This window comes from Trachurus trachurus, assembly GCF_905171665.1.
Source record: "Trachurus trachurus genome assembly, chromosome: 4".
Taxonomy (NCBI): Eukaryota; Metazoa; Chordata; class Actinopteri; order Carangiformes; family Carangidae; genus Trachurus; species Trachurus trachurus.
Genome location: NC_139898.1, coordinates 6,819,278 through 6,834,871, shown reverse-complemented (window position 1 = coordinate 6,834,871; position 15,594 = coordinate 6,819,278). Strand labels below are relative to the sequence as shown.

General features: G+C 43.1%; 1 protein-coding gene across 1 annotated transcript; it reads left to right on the top strand.

Annotated features, from left to right (window-relative positions):
• Positions 1–4,045: 4,045 nt before the first annotated feature.
• Positions 4,046–9,883, top strand: ddx10 (DEAD (Asp-Glu-Ala-Asp) box polypeptide 10). Its single transcript, XM_083970536.1, has 3 exons — positions 4,046–5,093; positions 5,452–5,851; positions 7,340–9,883. The coding sequence occupies exons 1-3, from the start codon at positions 4,141–4,143 to the stop codon at positions 8,498–8,500; spliced, it is 2,514 nt and encodes an 837-aa protein (XP_083826662.1). The 5' UTR covers positions 4,046–4,140; the 3' UTR covers positions 8,501–9,883.
• The last annotated feature ends 5,711 nt before the right edge of the window (positions 9,884–15,594 follow it).

The following is a 15,594-nucleotide window of genomic DNA, read 5'->3' as shown; positions in this document are numbered from 1 at the left end:
GGGTAACACAGATGTTTCCGGTCAATTATTTCAAAATAAAAGTCGGGTTGCCGAAATGATAACGCCCTCTCCAAATGACATGACAGATGATACATTCCATTTACATTTTAATCAATATAATTTCTTTATTTTATGTGGGCTGGAAAGGCTGAAATGTTGTTATTGTTGTTACAACTTGAAATAAAGCTTTGGAAAAAAAAATCTTTATTTTATTTTTTTTGTCATCTTTTCTTGGAGTAGCCTAAATCACTGCACTCGTGACCAGCGTATGCCAAGTGTAGGTAGGTCTCCTGACTGAAAGCTTGTTTATTAAAATACTGGACTTGCATATGGACTCTGCAAGTGTGCAGATAGGCTACTTTCCCTTTTTTTTTTTTTTTTTTAAACATCTTTTACTACATTTTCAAAATGACAGAGAAGGAAGGGCCCATCACAGCAAAGGTTTGACCACCCTGACCCTGCATAGTTAGTAGGCCTACCTGCAGCGGTACAGTGTGTAAAATAGTAGGCTAAATAGCTTGCTTGTCTGATACCTTGGTCAATGTTACTACAAGCTTGTTCAATCATAAATATTATAATTATTATTTCTATTCTACTCTGTCTTTTACATTATCTGTCGTTTGGCCGACACTGCGATTTATGTTGTGATGATTTCATATGGCAGGGTTATTCGCTTTCACTGAAAAAAGTGTCAAGATGCTGTTGCCACTGCTGCTGCTGCTGCTGCTGATGATGATGATGATGGTGTCAGCTGTGCTGGAGAGTGAACCAAACTGACAATATGGCTTGCTCAGCCCTAACTAAACTACATTTATTCTGCTTTTTCATGACATTGCAATTACTACATCTTTTTAAACATGTTTCTATAGCACATCTTTCTCACACTAATAAAATGGTAATTTATGTTATTATGTCTTGTTTTCTATTTCAACTTCCAGTTTTCAAACATTTTAGTCTGAAAAGTTACCTTTTTTATTTTGAAATCTAATTCAACGGACTTCCGTGAATGTTGTTTTTGAGCGGCATGTGATCCGGAAGTGTGCGCGCTTCCCTTTTAAGCATGAGACTAGAAACCCAAATATGTGCTGGTGTCGAAGCAGGCCCGGCTCTAGCCATTTTGGTGCCCTAGGCGAGATTACTCCCAGGCGCCCCCCCCCCCCCCCCCCCCCAACAATGATCAATAATGATTATAATGATAACATAGCAGTGTATCTGTATGTCCCCTCTGACCCCGAGATACACAGCTTGCACACCAATCAGTAAAATGTCATTAAGTAAATCCTGGGTGAAGACATGAAAAAAATTAGTCTACAGTCATGAGAATAACCTGTTGTGATGCTTGAAATGGGTATACGAAAGTCTTAGCTTCACAAAAGCAGTGGAATATACTGTATGAATAAAAGCTAATAGATACGTGTGGAAAACAAGTTAAAATTAAATTTCGTGAAATTGCTTTTTGAGCATAAATGTTATCTGTCATTCTATTTTCACCAAATGTCTCAAATGTAAAATAAAAGAAGCTAAATATTGACTTAACATTACATTTCAAACTTCATGAGATGTGTGTAGCCCTAAATAAGAAATTAGCTTTTTTTCTCCAAACAAAATATTAACTAAACAGACAAAAAACACAACATTTACAATATTTAACCTATATAATGTACCCTATGTGTTGTCACTGTGGTGCTGTTTAAGAGGTAAAAAAAAAAAATGGTGGAGCTGTGGCCCTGCTGTCTGAGCAGGCTGAAGTCTCAACTCTCTCTTCTTTTTTCAATATCTTCCTCATCAAATGAGTCAAAACTTTCAGCCTCTGAAGCACCTTCATCCTCCTCACTGCTTCTCTCTCTCCTAACGATTCTGCGGATTCGAAGCGCTTCACAGCTGTTCTTTTGATTGACAGGTCGTCAAGGGCGGCGTAAAATGACCGAAATATAAACAAAAACATATCGAGACGGTCGCGCAAACGAGCCGGCATTTGTGCCGACTTTGAGGATTAATGCAACCAAGTATCCACACATCTAATTAAAAATGTGGCGTTTCTAACAAGAAAACGGCTTGAAAGCATTCCCACTGCAGACAGGTACCTCTGCTGTGTGTGTGACTGCGGGGAGAGCGGAGGGCAGTACCAATGGGCATGTGGGGGAGAGAGGGGGGGGCGACTTAGTAAGTAATGTTGTAACATATTATATTATTACTTTTTAATAGGTATTGCTTTGCATTTAAATTAACGTGGGGTTATTTTTTGTATTAAGAAATAATAGTAGGCCTACCAACTAGTTATAAAAATAGTTAAAGTTACACTTTTTTTTCTTTCCCATTTGTGGCGCTGGCGCCCCCTGGATGGACGGCGCCCTTAGCATTTGCCTATACGGCCTATGCCACGGGCCGGCTCTGTGTCGAAGTGTAAAGCAGCCAATCAGAGAAGAAGAAGGAAAGACCACACTGATCAGGTCATGGATCCATGGATCAGGTACACAGACAAGAGCTGGTAGCCTATATTATGGCAAAGATCCTTATCACATTATTTTTAATCAATATTGAAATCACAATTATTTAACATCATTTCTCAATTCAAAACAAAGAGCATTCTGTTTATTCCCATTATAAACAATGTGAATTAGACGTAGACAAAAATACTGCAAATAATGCAAATGCAAATGCAAATTGCAATAATGCAAATAATGCAAAAATAGCACAAATTAAAAGTTTTTTTTTTTTTAAGCAAAAATTCATCCAGAGTTAAACAGTCTGATAACCAATGGTAAAAACAGAAAAGAACCTGGTGGTCCTGCAACAGATGCTATGGAACCTCTTTCAGGGGCCAGCAGGAAAACAGTCCACTGGTGATGTTTCTGGCTCGGGACAGGCAACTTAGGTGCAATGTCCTGAATGGAGGGAAGAGAAGTGATGATTTTTTATAGATAAGATATAAAGATATGAAACAATATCAATATAATAAATCACAACATGAGATAGACTTTTATGCAGCACATTTAAAGATTTACTTCTTCAGCAGATTTTTGTAGCAACTTCTCTAAATGTGACTGTTATTGGATGTTGTGCATCTTACATTTCATGTGTCTCTTAACAACAGCCCTGGATGAGTCCAGACTCCTGCCAATCACTGTCCCAGCCTCTCAGGTGAGAGGTGAGACGAGGTGTGACCTGGTGAAAAAACCCCAATATTGCAACGAATGCATAACGTTAGGTGTGAATCTGAACTCTTGCAATAGTGTCACGAATGAAACGACACATGACTACAGGCTCCACTTGTGGCTGAATATACACAACAATGTTGACAATGTGAGGGAATTCTCTGGTCTCAGACCATCTTAGAAAGTAGGCTATGTCGAGTTGAAGTAGGCCTAGGTTATGTAATGCTTATCATGTATTTCCATTTTTAAAACTGACAGCTAGTAGTTGCCTTTGGTTGATTAAATGATGCATGACCATTTATCAAATTTGTAGCATCATCCAAGATTTGTATCCTACTATATTTTTATTATAGGCTACACTCTCACACAGTTTGAGTTTCATGGGATGTTTCATTAGGTTCTGTAAATTCATCACAGAACACAACACTTTTGCTTTTGTGAAGTAAAACAACCTCCTTTAATTTTCCCTTCCCTCTGACTGAACATGCTCTGAATGTTTCCTGATAACTGATAATGTTTTTTGCTTTGAACATGACTTGTGCTGTTTGATATTCAGTTTGATACCTGAGTTTTAGTGTCCTTGACTGTAAAAAAAAAAAAAAAAAAAAAACAATCTTACTGTTTTTTGTGTTTTATAATCTAAGGCACGTGTATCCATCAATGTATGGCTTTAAAAGAAAGAAAAAAGAGGGGGGAAAAGTCTGAAATTGTTTTAGGTAAACCCATAGACTGTAAAAAGAAGGGTATATATAATTGGCAATAATATAGTAAACCTGAAGGACGCAATGTGCACCGAATTCCACCAGGTGGAGATAAAGCCCCGTCTATTCACCATTCAAGCAACGAAGAAGACCGACGTCGCTTGATGATGACGCAGTTTGACGCCGAGCCAAACGCGACGGGGAAAAAAAAAAGTCCTATCTCCACGCTGTTCACGAGGGGGAAGAAGTTTATGTTTATGTGGCCGCTCTGCTCGGTTTAAATCATGGACAACAAACCATCACACTCGTCCGGGAAGAAACCTAAAGCTGCCAAGATGGCCGCCGGCGAAGACCCGGTGAAGAACTTCGAGAAATGGAAGAAAAAATACAAGAGGACGCAGGCGAGGGTGAAGCGAGACAACGCTCAGCATAATAAGAAGCCGGAGTGGCAGGTGGAGAGGGAGTACATCCAGAAGCTGGTCAGCAGATACCCCAGCATCAACAGCAAGGAGGCCGTCAAGTTCTCCGACTTCCCCGTCTCCAAGAAGACCCTGCTGGGCCTGCAGGGGGCTCAGTACCGGCAGCCCACGGAGATCCAGAGACAGACCATCGCCTTCGCTCTGCGGGGGAAAGACGTGCTCGGCGCCGCGAAGACCGGCTCCGGGAAGACGCTAGCCTTCCTCATCCCGGTGCTGGAGTGTCTGTACCGGCAGCAGTGGAGCTCCGTGGACGGCCTCGGCGCGCTCATCGTCTCCCCCACCAGAGAGCTCGCCTACCAGACCTTCGAGGTCCTGCGCAAGGTGGGCAAGAACCACGAGTTCTCCGCGGGGCTCATCATCGGCGGGAAGGACCTCAAGACCGAGTCGGAGAAGATCCACCGCACCAACATCGTCATCTGCACCCCGGGGAGACTGCTGCAGCACATGGACGAGACGGCCACCTTCCACGCCTCAGACCTGCACATGCTGGTCCTGGACGAGGCGGACCGCATCCTGGACATGGGCTTCGCCGACACGCTCAACGCCATCCTGGAGAACCTCCCCAAGTCCAGACAGACGCTGCTGTTCTCGGCCACGCAGACCAAGTCCGTCAAAGACCTGGCCCGGCTCAGCCTCAAGGACCCGGAGTACGTGTGGGTCCACGAGAAGGCCAAGTTCAGCACCCCGGCCACGCTGGAGCAGAGCTACGTGGTGTGCGCGCTGAACCAGAAGGTCAACATGCTCTACTCCTTCATCAGGTAACTTAGGGCTGAGATGATATGCTTTTCTCCCGATTCGATTCTTCTACGATTTTTTGGATGGCGATTCGATTTAAATTGCGATTCTACGATATTGTCGATTCTCTCGATTTTTAGTCTGCATTTTTAACATTTATCTGCACACACACACTGTAGGAGCCTATAAATGAACATACTCCATTATAAAGTGAACTTGAACCCTTTTCAAAACCCGTACTCTCTGTATGTAAAAAAGGCTAACAAATGCACATTGCACAATATTTTTAAAAAAATTCCCAAAAAAAAAATCGATTTAAAAATCGTCAAAGATATCGCGATATTTATGTGAATTGATTTTTTCTTCCACCCCTATCATCAGGAGCCACCTGAAAAAGAAGATCATCGTCTTCTTTGCCTGCTGCAAAGAGGTGCAGTACATGTTCCGGGTCTTCTGCCGCCTGAGGCCGGGGATGCCCATCCTGGCCCTGCACGGCAAGCAGCAGCAGATGAAGAGGGTGGAGGTCTACAACGACTTCCTCAGGAAGCAGAACGCCGTGCTCTTCGCCACCGACATCGCCGCCAGAGGCCTGGACTTCCCCGCCGTCAACTGGGTGCTGCAGTTCGACTGTCCGGAGGACGCGGACACCTACATCCACAGGGTGGGCCGCACCGCCCGGTACAAGGAGGGAGGGGAGGCCCTGCTGCTGCTGCTGCCCACCGAGGAGGAGGGCATGGTGGGGCAGCTGCAGGAGAAGAAGGTGCCCATCAATAAGATCCAGGTGAGACCTCATTAATGCAATTCACAATATGACCGAGTTCAACATCCACATTTCATTTTATTTCATTTCATATACCCATAGAGTGAAGTTGTAGTGGACTCTGCTGGTCCTGTAGACCTCACAATAGACAACACATTAGGTAGTCCAGCCACAGCAGCAGAAACATTCTGTCCTGAGGCGACAACTTGCACAGCCCTCAATGCAAATAAATAAATACTTCGCAATGGGCTTTATGCACAGCTCCACTACTTCCTGAAATAAGCCAGCTCGTTTATTTCCTGTCTTACATTATTGGACCAATTGATTAATTTATTTATTATTCATTTACATTATCTTGACAATGTTGTCACAGGTTGGATTACAGGAACTGTGATTATTTATACCTTCGCTAGCTCCTGTTAAAGGGATGGTTCGTTACCTTTAATTGTCGGTGCAAGCTGTTTTTAGAGCAGCGGAGCAGAGCCGTGAGCTGCTCAGAGCTACACTACGGAGGTCAATGGGATTTCTTGGTTTCCCTCATCAAACTCATCAAATACATAATCCAACAACTCCAAAATGCTCTGGTGGACAAGTTGTGACCTGCACATTCACCACGCTATGAGATAATAACGGAAAGTGAAGAGACAGAGTTGTTTTAGAGGTAAATTCATGCAAAACGGCTGATGTGCGTTCCCGTGGGGGGCAGTTTTCCAGCAAGCAGTCTCTGCATTTGCCTCCAAAACAACTCTGTAGCGTAGCTCTGAGCAGCTCGCGGCTCTGCTCCACCGTTCTAAAAATAGCTTGCATCGACAATTAAAGGTAACGAACCTACTGTTACTATAGGGATCATGGCAATGGGCCAATTTGCCAAAATGTTGAACTATCTCTTTAACCATTTCCACGTTTTTGTATTCTGTGTTTTAAACTGTTTTCTTGTCTGTATACAACATTCATGTCACGTCTGCCTGTCCTCAGTGAGGGATTCCTCCTCTGTCTCTCACCCTGAGGTTTCTCCTGTTTTTTTTTCTCAAGAGTTTTTCCTCAGTGGGTGTGAGGGTCTAAGGACAGAGGATGTTGTTATGATGCTGTGTAAAGACCTTTGTTTGTTGACCTGTTTGTAAAAATGGGCTAGACATAAACTTGCTTCGCCTTTTGATGAAGGTAAAATGTTGTAAAATCACATTCTAGTATGTTGTGGTGCTACAGAGACGCCCTGGCCTACAGATCATCTTCTCCACATGTTTGTCTGCTGCTACAACCTTCAACAAATTTTTTTTTGAATTGGCAGAGACAGAATGATAATTATGTAAAGTGTTAGAATAGAACAGAACAGAACAGAATGCCTTTATTACCGTTGTACATACACAGTACAACAAAATTTGAAAGTGCTTCTGAGTGCAACATTTAAAAAGACAGACAGAGATCACACACTGTAAAACACTTCACAAAAACAACAAAGGTGCAACAGGCAACATCTGTAATGACTTGTGTCGTTGTGATATATTCCAGGTGAACCCAGAAAAGCTGCAGAGTGTGCAGCAGAAGCTGGAGGCCTTCCTGGCCCAGGAGAAGGAGCAGAAGGAAAGAGCCCAGAGGTGTTTTGTCTCCTACCTGCGCTCCGTCTACCTGATGAAGAACAAAGAGGTGTTTGATGTCTTTCAGCTGCCGCTTCAGGAGTACGCCGTGTCTCTGGGCCTGGCTGTGGCCCCCAGGGTGCGCTTCTTAAACAAAGCCCAGGCACAGAGGGCCGAGAGAGGGAGGCAGGAGGAGGAGGAGCCTGAGGAAGAAGAAGAGCTGAGGAGCTTCAAGGCTCAGCTGAGAGGAAACATTCCTGATGAGGAAGAAGAAAACTCAGAGTCTGAAGACTCGAGTGAGGATGAGGCACAGGTGTCTCGCTCCAGAGCTCTACTTCTAGGTTCAGACTTTAACAACGAGGATGACGATGATGAGGATGACCTAAGAGACTTGGACCTGCTGACGGTCAAAAGAAAGGACGTCTTCAGTCTCCCAGAGAACGAAGGGGACCTAGACCCTTCAGAGGAGCCCGAAAAGAAAATGGAGAAAATAACCAAGTTTAAAGAGGCCAAGAAGGTCCTGAAGAGGAACTTCCAGGTCAACACCAAAGTGACCTTCAGTGAAGGAGGACAGGCCGTGCAGCTGTGGCCCCCAGTCCAACGGGCCGTGACTGCTGAAGGGGAGGAGGAGGAGGAAGAAGAGCGCTCGGGTATCAACGTGGAGAAGGCCAGGGAGAGACTGAAGAAGGAGGACCAGGAGTTCGACAAGGAGGAGTACAGGCGCAAAGTGAAAGCCAAGCACACGGAGAAGAGGCTGAAGGAGAAGGCGGCCAGGAGGGAGGCCAGCAAGCAGCACAGGCAGCAGTCCGACGAAGAGGACGAGGTGGTGGCCTACCTGGCCAATCACAGCGAAGACGAGTTTGACCCCAGCTCGCTGCCCGACCCTGACAAGCTGCCGTCCGGGGAGGAGGACGAGGATCGCGCGGCCTCCTCCAAACGGGTGAACAGCAGCGACGAGGAGGAGGAGGAGGAGGTCACAGCGAGGAGGAAGAAGAGAGCGAGACAGCAGGAGGACGAGGACACAGCTCTGGACACCGGCCTCTCTCTGGCCGAGGACGAGGAGCTGGTCCTGCATCTGCTCGGAGAAAGCAGGTAGAGACGAGAGGGAGGAGTCAGTACTCTGCATCTCAGCTATATGGTCTGCAGTGTGTTTACATGGACATTAAAGTGTTGGGACAGAGTGAAGCTTCTGTAACAGAGAAGATACACACACACACAAACACACTCAACTCTTCTTCCATTCTGATTAGCTCACAGATAAACATAACGGTATGAGTGTCAGAACTACAGACGAGTGTGATCTAAAGTGACAGTGATTGGTTGTTTGACATGGGGTGGTGTGGTGATGCACAGTCAGTGGGGAACACTTGGTATCACAATAATTCATATACAACATAAAGTACATATTTAAACAGATTATGCAGTCTTTGTTGATTGTCTCTTAAAGGGATAGTTCAACATTTTTGGCAAATTCTCCTATTGCCATCATCCCTACAGTCTTAGGAGTAGGTTCATTACCTTTGTTTGTCGGTGCAAGCTGTTTTTAGATTGGCGGGGCAGAGACGCGAGCTGCACGGTATTTCCATGTTTCCCTCATCAAACTAAATACACAATCCAACAACTGCAAAACGCTCTGGTGGACAAGTTGTGACCTGCACATTCACCACGCTATGAGATAATAACGGACCGTTACGAGACAGAGTTGTTTTCGAGGTAAATACGTAGCCAGAACTACATTCCAGACACTATAAAATTATAGGGATTAGGGCAATAGGCAAATCTGCCAAGATGTTGAACTATCCCTTTAAAGTGTGTAAAACACTTTAGTTCAGTGGATAGTTAATGATTGGCTGCCTGTACACAGTTTGACATGATGCTGATGTTGACAACAACTGAAATGACAGAGTGATGTTAGTGCTGACAGTGACTGAGGTTTCCATCATAGTCGAGTCAGATTTCTTCCGTACGGGTCCTTTTTCTACTTCCAAGAGCTTTCAAGCCGCCTTCATCATCTCTGCAGCTCTAACTAATGATGACATGTATGAAATGCTTAATTTAGTCTTTTCTGTGAAGGACCTCGTGTTGCCTCCCAGTGCTTCATAAGTTAGTAAGAGGTGTTGAGGTATACAATGGAGATACTAGAAGGGTGAGAAGAACAAACTGTGTAGTCTGTCCTATGATGTCATGATAAATTATAAATCTGCTTTCACAAGATCTGATCATCATTTTTCATCTATTTTCATTTTGTTTACAAGCAGGGGGTAAAAATTTTGACTGAACAGTCCCAAAGCTACAATGTGATGTCACAGTCTGGTATTGTTTGATTCCTCTTTCCACCCTGTTGGACTGCAGCTCCTCACTCACTGACCAGGTGACGTCAGTGAAGTCTGAGGCCTTAGAGGGGACATTGTGTTTTGTGTGAATCTGTGTGGTCTGTTCACTTCCTGAACTGTTTGTACAAAGTCCAGATATGGTTTTATTCTTGTTATGAAATCCACAATATAATAATAAAATCTTTAACTTAACATAACAAACTTGTTATCCCATTTGTTTTCACTCTATTTGAGAACTGTTTGGCTATGATGTAACTAGAAACATACAGGGACATCTCAATCAATGAGGATATCATGGAAAAGTTAGTTTATTTCAGTAGTTCAAATAGTGAAACTCATATTGTATAGATTCATTTACACAGAGACTGAAATATGACTTTATTTCTTTTAATTATAATGATTATGGCTTACATGTAATGAAATACAGTAGGGGTGTAACGATACACTCATCTCTCGAGACGAGACACGAGATTGGGTTCACGAAAACTACAATGACAAAATATATGACAGACTTTTCTTTACACATCGATTTTGAAATGTTTCATTATAACTCTTTACATGCACTTCTTCCACAAATTAAAACTAAAAGTTAAAATAAAATAAAATATTCCTTCCTTTTTTTCAAGCGCAAACAATATTATGTGCAGTGTTTCCTCTAGGATTTTTTTTAAGTAGCTGCGGTACAGATTGGTTACAAATGATAATTTCACCCATTTTGTTGACCAAACAGAAAACTACAAGAGAAACAAAAACAAGCAAACTGACGGACTGGGAACAACCTCACAACAAACAGTGTTTCTCTAAGCAAGAAATAAATGGCCTCCAAAGTTTTTTAGAGACCTGTAGTCCACACAGTCTGTCACCTGTTCTTATGAGGCAAAGCACACAATCTCTTACCACTGTGTCTTATATTCCACAGAAAGTATAAGTGTCTGTAATGGAAAATGTTCTCTGTCTGATACAATAGAAAGATACATTATGTGCATGTTCTCACGTAACATCACCTGATTCTCGTCTCTGCCGCCTGTTGCTGACCTTGGTGGACATTGTAATCTATTTCAGAAAGATAAAGTTGGGGGGTGTGACACACTCAACAAAAACCCTCTGTTTTATGTTTTCTTTGTTCCACTCCTTGCAGACTGCGTTGCACTCTGTACGACCGAGAACCTTCTTTGCAAAGAATAAAACCCTTAAAGGACAAACCATTTCAACATCTGTATTTCAGAGCTTGAAAAACAGTTTTCCACAACAAACTTGGTGTCAGAAGTCAAGTGGGATCCCTTGAGTGATTCGTCTGGAGCCACGGACAGACGGTGACTGATCATCCTGGTGAAAAGACATCTCCAGCCTCTACTTTACTGAACATTCAGAGAGGAGAGCACCGACCAACTGTCACCACTGGGATCTCCATGGGACTCTGTTGCCCTCCTCAAAGCTAAAGACAAACGGTGAGACTGGTTTAAAGACGACTTCTCTGTGTTTTGAGTACTTTTTATTAATGCTGTGGCATGCTGTCTGAGACTGTGGCAAGGGAAAGGCCATTCTCTTGTAATATCAGTTTGGAACTGACTTGGGAACAATCTGGATTTGCAGTGACGGAAATTGTGCACAACAGGATAAGCTACAGCATTCACAATGGGGTCGAAACACAGTAAACAAAATCCACCTAGTGGACCAAACATTGAATTCATGAAATTACATTATGGTCAGTGGAGTATCGATCCTGTAGCAATCTGGGTTCAAAAATATGAGTTTCCTGATAGCGGATCGTTCAGTATTAATCAATTAAAAATGGTTGAGAAAAGTCTTGAGGAAGTAGAAAAGAAAAAAAGGAACCAAAAAAAGGTGTCGGTGAAACATTTAGAGGAGATGGAAAAACATAAAAAAGCTTTAAAAGCATGGAAGGACGAAGCAGGACGCAGAGAAAGAAAACAAGCTTCAGAACACACGCAAAGTCCTCCACAGAAGATTAATAAAGAAACTGATGACAAATCTCCTCAGAAGCGTTCCTCTCTCTGTTCTCCAGTGTCTACATGTGTCAAAGTGAACCCTGACCTCCACGCCCCACCGCCTACACCTCAGAGAGGACCAGAGGAGACAGCTGTGACCAGCACCTCCAGCGCTGATGCAGTGCTGTCTCCTCACCACACCAGATCAGGCCTGGTTTTCCAATCCATCCCATGGGGAGGAGAATCTCCCGCGTCATCTCCTACTGTGCAGATGCCCATGGTTGAAGTATCAGGGCCTGAAGGACCAATCTTAGTTCATCGTCCATGGTCAGAGAATGACATCAGAGAGGCAATGTCACACCTGCCTCAACCGGCTGACTCTGGTGCCAGGTTTGCAAAAGAGCTGCTCACGTTCTGTAAAGAGTTCAGTCCAACCACGACCGAGCTCAGAAGACTGCTGGTCCTTCAAATGGGTCTACGGGATTGGCAGAAGATCTCAGGCCATTTCCCTCAGCAGGATGCGAGGCGAGGGCACGTGAACTGGGACCATGACTCAAACACGGCGTACAGGGTGGCCATAACAACCCTGTGTGACGCTTTCAAGTTAGAATTCCCAGTGAGAACAGACACGTCTGTGATTATAGACTGCCAACAGAGGGGTGGTGAAGGGGTTCAGGATTACTATGCCAGATTGGTCACGGTTGTCAATAGCCACAGTGGTATGGAACAACCAGCTGATGTTGGCAACACCAAAGGACTCTGGGAAGCTCACATGTCGAACTGTTTTTTCGACGGACTACGCTCCGACATCGCAGTAGCAGTGAGATCAAGCTGCATCGGGTGGGAAGCAGCCCGCCTTGGAGAACTCAGACACCATGCTTCTCATGCTGAGAAACAGATTGCTGAGAAGAAACGCAGAACAGATGAGGAACGATCCAAAGACCTGCACATGGCAGCTTTAATCATGTATCAAGCAGTGCAAGACAACAACACCAGGCGTGGGCGTGGAGATGGACGTGGGAGTGGAGGACGCATGCAAGACACCCGTGGACGTCACAACGGAGGCCGTGGAAGGGGAGGTGCCAGATGCAGAACCAACTATGGTCCAGATGTTTGTTTCAGATGTCAACGTGGAGGACACCAGGCCAAAGGATGTCCAAACAAGGCCTGAAGCAGCTCAGCAGAACACAGTGACTGACTGAGAGCAGAAGGAGGAGGGGGGGCATCCCACTGCGACACAGGAGCACTATCAGGAGAGGGAGGTATCACATCACACATCAGCACCATATGCTTTTACAATATGCTCACCATCAAGAACCAGAACATCCTCACAAAAACAACCAGTATTGCTTCAAAGGTCAAAGGTCTCCACACTCCCAATCTCACTCAGTTAAATGCCAAAGCCATCACATGCATTGTGAACACAACAATACAAGACTACTACACACACTACACCAGTACTTCACATCATACTGACCTCTGGACGTAGTATAGAACACTAGATATAACAGAGCACAGAGCCTCATACCCTCAGCCATCTCAGCACTGAGTCAGTAGTCATCTTTATCAATCTGTATGCCATGTGTTTGTGAATGTACTGTGTCCATTGTACACAAGGTGTTTTATATCTATGTGAAGAACCTGTGAAGATGAATTTCCCAAAAGGGACTGTAGCCCTTTTAAATGTAATAATGCAATAAAACCTTTGAGCCAATAACATAATAACTTTTTCCATTAAGTTATTGGCCTAGTATTAGCCTACCTAATAAACCCTTTGAAAATGTGAAAACTAATGCCGATAATGTACATAAATATGACTGCAGCTCTTGGAAATAATAGGCTTTTTTGCAGTTTTTGTGCAGTTTGCTAATCAAAAATAGGTATGCATGACATAGACGTCATATTTATTCATCCAAGGTACTATCTTGCAGCTCTCTCCCTCTCTCTCTCTCTCTCCTTCATTAGGTTTCTTAACCTGTGTGCTCTTTCTCCTCTTTAGCCAATAGATATTCTTGTATAAACAGACAGTTTCTGATCTATACCAAAATCAGTGTCTCTGAAGATGTTGAGGTATCAAATTAATTCACCTTTTTTTTTTTTTTTTTTTTTTAAGAAAATTGTTAAAACTATACAGTGCTCATCTTAAACTATATTGAACTGGACTGGCACTATTATGTTTTATTTCTAATACAAAAAATTGAACTGCAAGATACACAACATAGAACATGAACAATAAAAATAAAATTAAAACTGTTCCTTCTCAAATGAAAAGTAGCTTTCACTCATTTACAAATGTAAAAAAATAACAAAACTTAAGACAGTGGATGAGGGAGGAAACATCATCACAAAACTGGCATTATGTCTTCCAGTAGATGTCCTTAACTTTGTACTGCCTAAAAGGTCAGATGACTGAGAACTATCCAGGCTTTCATCCATCGGCTGTCCTTGCTAAACAACTCTTTTATCCGTGTGCTGAGACCTCTGTTGCGTCCAGCGGCCTTGTAGAGCTTCACAAAAGAGACAGCCTGTAAAATATAATGCAGAAGCATGTGAGGAAGTGGAATGGACCATTCCAGGTGCTCCACAGCAGAAGGATCGCCCAAAGGCCAACGTGGACACACAGCAGCCACTGCAAGAAAGTCCCATCTCCACTGGAACAACACACACCTGACCAGCAAGACTAACTGGCTACAGCTGGCAAACAGCTATCCAGTGAAACACTCACTCACACAGTGAGGCTGCGCTGACCGACGCAGTAGAGTGTGAGCCAAGCGCCGCTCTAAACTGCTCTGCTGAACACACAAACACACACACGTTCCAGAGAACACACACCTCATGACGGACAGCGTTGGATTCTCCGCAACGTAGACCATGGCATCTGTTTTGAGTAACCATGTGATTTCTGTTCTCCCATCAAGCTGATACACTGGAAGTGACACTCTATAGCCTCTGTTTGCAGACTGTGTTGCACTCTGTGTGTGACTGTGAACCTTCTTTGCAAAAGAATACAACAATCTCAACATTAGCCCTATGTCAGATCTTGCCAAACAAATTTCCACAACAGTGCCCACCTCTTTTCTACATGTACGTGGTATTGTCATTTCATTTTAATTTAGGCTAACCCCTTTGCAGGCATTATATAATGAAAACTCTGGGGTCATTATCATGGTAAATTGCAGCTGTTTTCAGATATAACACTTTAGCGTATCATGACGTTGTGTATAAAAAAAACCTTAGTTCATTCATTTTATATGACAGTAATATGGTTATGATGATAAAAGTAGTGGGTGAAAAGACCACCTAATAAAATTCAAAACCCTGTGATTATAGGGACCCATTCAGGCATGTATGAAATACACTTTCATAAAATATCCTAATACCTAAAACCTCAAAAGTATGGTCTCATATCCCATCAGTTCACATAGCCTATATGCTACTAATTTAATACCCAACATACAAACTCAGTAATATAGTGGATAAAAACAAACAAAACATGTATTAATAATACATAATAAATAAAGAAACCCGTTGTGAAGACCTCAGTAACACATGTAGCCTAATTTTCTGAAGAGATACGAATTTTATAGAATGATCCACTTTACACACCAAGGTTTTTCTTACCTTGTATAGGCTATGTGGGTGATTGTTCAATAAGGGGAGCTGAAAAATATTGTTCCAGAAAAAAATTTAATGGGTTGTTGTAAAAGCTCTGAAAAAAAGAACTGTGTCTTAATATGATATTTGACTATTTTATTTTTGACTATGTTGAAAATCCAAATGTCAGAATTTCTATGTTTTGGGCACGCAGACTGTTGAACGTCACCATGGGATGTGATTGTCCCACTCAGGATGCTATTACTCCACACAGAAAGTAGTTGTTTACAGTTAAAAATGTCATTTTAAGATTT

Excerpts from the sequence above, each read along its gene's own strand:
- ddx10 (XM_083970536.1), top strand. The coding sequence starts at position 4,141 with ATGGACAACAAACCATCACACTCGTCCGGGAAGAAACCTAAAGCTGCC. Across the intron at positions 5,094-5,451 it reads ATGCTCTACTCCTTCATCAG|GAGCCACCTGAAAAAGAAGA; the intron begins GTAACTTAGGGC and ends CCCTATCATCAG. Across the intron at positions 5,852-7,339 it reads TGCCCATCAATAAGATCCAG|GTGAACCCAGAAAAGCTGCA; the intron begins GTGAGACCTCAT and ends GATATATTCCAG.